At 49.5% G+C, this 5,000-nt stretch overlaps 1 protein-coding gene across 1 annotated transcript in view; it reads right to left on the reverse strand.

Annotated features, from left to right (window-relative positions):
* The window catches only part of LOC308149772 (receptor-type tyrosine-protein phosphatase N2-like), a gene marked incomplete at both ends in the record, with an annotated part of 180,364 nt that overhangs the window by 19,595 nt on the left and 155,769 nt on the right, over positions 1–5,000 (reverse strand). The window contains 2 exons of the mRNA XM_080522662.1: positions 2,375–2,448; positions 3,198–3,345. Coding sequence (XP_080378788.1) covers positions 2,375–2,448; positions 3,198–3,345 — 222 coding nt within the window. The remainder of the gene's footprint in view (positions 1–2,374; positions 2,449–3,197; positions 3,346–5,000) is intronic.

Below are 5,000 nucleotides of genomic sequence, written 5' to 3' on the forward strand. Positions count from 1 at the left end.
ATCTCCTGCAGTAAAACGTCCTCCAGGAGAGACAGGACAGAACAAAGCTTGACAGTCACTTGAGAAACAGACTGAGAAACCCAAAAGGTAGATGAGAGTGTCTTTCATACCAAGGGAGGCTGGTAAGAGGTAGACATCGGAGGATGGGCTTATTGTAATGCACACACGTGGTGTTGGAGACCGTTCCTCAGTCCGCTCCATGCATTACAATGAGCTCGTCCTCCGATTTCTACCTCCCCCCAGCATCCCTGTAATGTAAAGACATCAGGAGGACTGTTCGATCTTTAAAAGCAGAGAAGTGCAATCATGGACACCCTGGCTGAGTACGTTTGAAACGGCAGGGTCCCCCGCTTAGCAACATAGGTAATAACACGCTCTCCCAATTTTCTCCCTGCTCACAACACAGGGGACTCATACCCTTCCTCTCATAAACACCTTTTCCTTAACGTTTTACGGTGATTCACACACTTTGCCGACAAAACATCTCTCATGAGTGCCGGTGTTTTGTTTTTTTTTGTCGTGGTTGTTTTTTTTCTTTTTAGCAAAGAAGCGGTGAAATTTAATAGCAGCGAGAAGTGTTTGGGTAAATAACAAGATGTACCCGTCATGTTCGTAGAGACATATTCCATTAAATGAACCCCCCCCCCCCCAAACACACACACACACTTCCTGAGTGATAGACAGGAACCTTTCAGAGAGAGGCTTGTCAGTTGTGTGTATGTGTGTGTGTGTGTGTGTGTGTGTGTGTGTGTGTGTATGTGTGTGTGTGTAGGTTGTTGGTGTATTTCTGAGTGACTCACATCCAGGAACTTCGGAGCACCGTCTGAGAAACACTGCGTTCCCCCATTGTGTTCTTCTAATGGAACACCTCTCTACACACCCCTAGGACAACATCTGCTTTATAGTCCATACGCTCCGTCACTGAATGTCTTTCTATCTTCCTTTCTCTTTCATACTAACGTTTTGTCCTGTAAACTCACGGGACCTGATTTCCCTTGAGCGAGACAGCACTGAGCTGAGCAAAAAAGTAAAAAAACAACAACAACATTGAATCAAAATGAATACTAGGGGAGGCTGGTGGAGGTAGACGTCGGAGGACAGGCTCATTGTATGGAACGGAACAGAATGACGGATGGTATCGAACACAACGTGTGTCTGAGACCATTTGATATGGTTCCTCACAGCGTTCCATGCACTGTAGAATGGGCCCGACCTCCGATTTCTACCTCCCCCAGCCTCCCCTGATGAATACTACCATTTAAGTGGAGCCTTGTCTTTAATACTAGAACAGCTGTGCCATGTTCACCTACTCTTAGCACCCCCTCGGAGGTCATAGTCTTTAGAATGGGAAGCTGCTACTGACACACAAAGACCACTAGCCTCTTGTCAATTAGCCTGCCTCCTACACAGAAAAACGGCTAAATATCTTTCTATGAGCTTATCCTGATGTAATTTTGAAAATGTAAGGATACTGGGTGGTAGAACGCACATATCTAGGAAAAGTCATGAAAGGAGGGTGCTGAAATTTGAGTGCAAAGATATACGGCTCTTCTAGTGTTATGTATATAATGTTGACATTATTGTCCAAATAATGATTTTTGAGTCGGACACCAGGAAGACTAGCTAATGTCATGGCATTAGGTAATGGGGATCCTAATAAACAAACAAACAAACAAACAAACAAACAGTGTTCTGGAGTTACAAATGATTATTAACTAAACAGTGTGAATGTATTATGCACTATAAAAATGGGACAGGACAACTATAGGATTCTAAACTCCCATTGGATTACGAACCATCCCGTCAATTTGAAATCTGACAGTTATTTTGGGCAGTATTGCAATTTTCCAAGCCAAACCGTCTACCCTTTGCTGACACACACAGGTAGCAACGCAATGGCAGAACCCCCGCACCCCCCCCCCCCCCAACTACCAAACCGTAAACAACATAGAATTAGCATAATTCAAGGTCAATAACAACAATCCCTACACCTCAGCTTCTCGCACACCAATTGTGCTTCTCACATGAGAGAACCAACAACAGAACAACCCCCCCTCCCCTCTCTGCCTCCCTCCCTCCCTCCCACACACAAACACACCCACACACCTCTTCCCCATGTGAATATTCACAAAGTATTTCCCCCCCCATTGAAAAAACAACCATTAATATTCATAGCATGAAACATAGTGGAAGGCAGGCGAGCGTTTTTTACATTAGCGAGGCAGCCATTGCATCAGAAAGTGTTATAGTGTAGAGTAGCTTTTGTTCATTCTGAGTCCCTCGGGGGAGTAGGGGGGGGTGTTGGGGGGGTTAGTGCGTACAGTGTAACACCCGGGTATAAAGGAGAGGTTTAGTATGCAGTAGAGGTACTTACTATTGGGCTGGCGTTGATGTAATCAGAATTGCCTTGGCTGTTTTCAACCTTCAAGGTTATCCTCGAGTGATCATCTGAAATATAAAATGGAGATTTTTTTCCCCCCGATTTGCGCCAAACTCAATGCCCTCTACTGTAAGTCATTAAGACGATAGGTGGGGGGTTGGTGGAGGGAAAAGTCGGAGGACGAGGAATGGTATTCGTCATCGTCGTGTGTGTGTGTGTGTGTGTGTGTGTGTGTGTGTGTGTGTGTGTGTGTGTGTGTGGTCGATACGATTCCTAAATCTGCTCCATGCCTGAGAAGGAGCCTGTCCTCTGAGTTAGTTCATGTTTGTAGCGCACCGCGAAAGTCAAATATACCCAAGAACCCTAAGCATCCACTCGCTAACACAGTCTTTTAGCTCGGCAAGCTAACACAGTCTTAGCAGGAGACCCAGGTTTTTGAGTCCATTGGATCTAAGGTTCTATCTTTAAGGACCTTAAACCTTAAAGCTTACAGTCACTTTACTACTGTCACTTATGTCCTGTACTATTGACATTTTTACAAATTGAATTATGCCTAGTGCCTTATTGTCTAGAAGTGTACTCTCTTACACTTAAATCGATCATTTTGACTCTCTAACACTTGTGTAATGTGATGTAACAATCAACTTGTAACTTGACACTTGAAACTATCTATCGAATAACACACAGTGACAGTGACCCTCACATGCAACCGCGAACCCTTTGGCTTTAGCTCCAGTGAGCTCAGGGACACAGTGTCTTGTCAGAGCATGCAGAGGACCGGGGTGGGGGAGGGGGAGGGGGGAGTCTAGACACTCACAGGCCACCACGGTGTTGGAGCGGTTCTTCTTGCCGTTGCCGTCCCTCAGGCCCACGGTGGAGGCGTTGGGCTCGGCCTGGTACGCACACAGAGCCTCCCACTCCTTCTCCAGACGGTCCTTGTTCTTCAGGTGGTCCTCCATGTACGACTGGGGGGGAGGTGGGGGGGTGGGGGGGAGAGAGAGAGAGGTGAGGAGATCAGAGAAACGCTACTGGGGAGGCTGGAGGAGGAGGTGTACATCAGTGGGCGGGCTCATTGAAATGCACAGAACGGAATGTTGCGGATGGTGTGAAATACGTGTGTGAGTGTGTGTGTGTGTGTGTGTATGTGTGCGTGTGTATGTGTGTGTGTGTGTGTGTGTGTATGTATGCATGCACACGTGTGTGTGCCTGTCTATGGAATGAGGGATGGTGTCAAATACGTGGGGGTGTGTGAGTGTGTATGCACACACACACACAAACACACACACACACAAACACACACACACACAAACACACACACACACACACACACACACACGTCTGTCTACAGTATGTCTATATGTCCTTGTCTTTAGCAAAGAAAGGTGAGTTCGTACCCCCCCCCCCCCCCTCCCCCCTACAACCCCCCCCCACACACACACACACACACCCACACACACACCACCCATTTCATTAGGAACTGATGTTAATCTGTGGCCGTAGTCAGGAATAGTACCCGCTAACGGACACGCAATTTAGCCCAGGCCATTACCTCCACCCAGTCTTCCTAATGAACCGCGGGGCCCAGGGAGTGATTAACGAGCGCTAATGAGCTCGTCACGGGTTCATGTGGAACCTGGAGTGTGTTTAGAACCGGGGCCAAGAGTTCCACGGCCGTGTAGGAGGGTAGGGCAGCGTACCGCTGGGGAGAGTTACATACTGCACACACACACTGCCGTGTAGGAGGGTAGGGCAGCGTCCCGCTGGGGAGGGGTACATACTGCACACACACACTCACACTGCCGTGTGGGAGGGTAGGGCAGCGTACCGCTGGGGAGAGTTACATACTGCACACACACACTCACACTGCCGTGTAGGAGGGCAGGGCAGCGTCCCGCTGGGGAGAGTTACATACTGCACACACACACTCACACTGCCGTGTAGGAGGGTAGGGCAGCGTCCCGCTGGGGAGAGTTACATACTGCACACACACACTCACACTGCCGTGTAGGAGGGTAGGGCAGCGTCCCGCTGGGGAGAGTTACATACTGCACACACACACTCACACTGCCGTGTAGGAGGGTAGGGCAGCGTACCGCTGGGGAGAGTTACATACTGCACACACACACTCACACTGCCGTGTAGGAGGGTAGGGCAGCGTACCGCTGGGGAGAGGTACATACTGCACACACACACTCACACTGCCGTGTAGGAGGGTAGGGCAGCGTACCGCTGGGGAGAGGTACATACTGCACACACACACTCACACTGCCGTGTAGGAGGGTAGGGCAGCGTACCGCTGGGGAGAGGTACATACTGCACACACACACTCACACTGCCGTGTAGGAGGGTAGGGCAGCGTCCCGCTGGGGAGAGTTACATACTGCACACACACACTCACACTGCCGTGTAGGAGGGTAGGGCAGCGTACCGCTGGGGAGAGGTACATACTGCACACACACACTCACACTGCCGTGTAGGAGGGTAGGGCAGCGTCCCGCTGGGGAGAGGTACATACTGCACACACACACTCACACTGCCGTGTAGGAGGGTAGGGCAGCGCACCGCTGGGGAGAGTTACATACTGCACACACACACACTCACACAGACGTACACACACACA

The sequence above is a fragment of the Nansenia antarctica genome, assembly GCF_963989245.1.
Source record: "Nansenia antarctica genome assembly, chromosome: 2".
Taxonomy (NCBI): Eukaryota; Metazoa; Chordata; class Actinopteri; order Argentiniformes; family Microstomatidae; genus Nansenia; species Nansenia antarctica.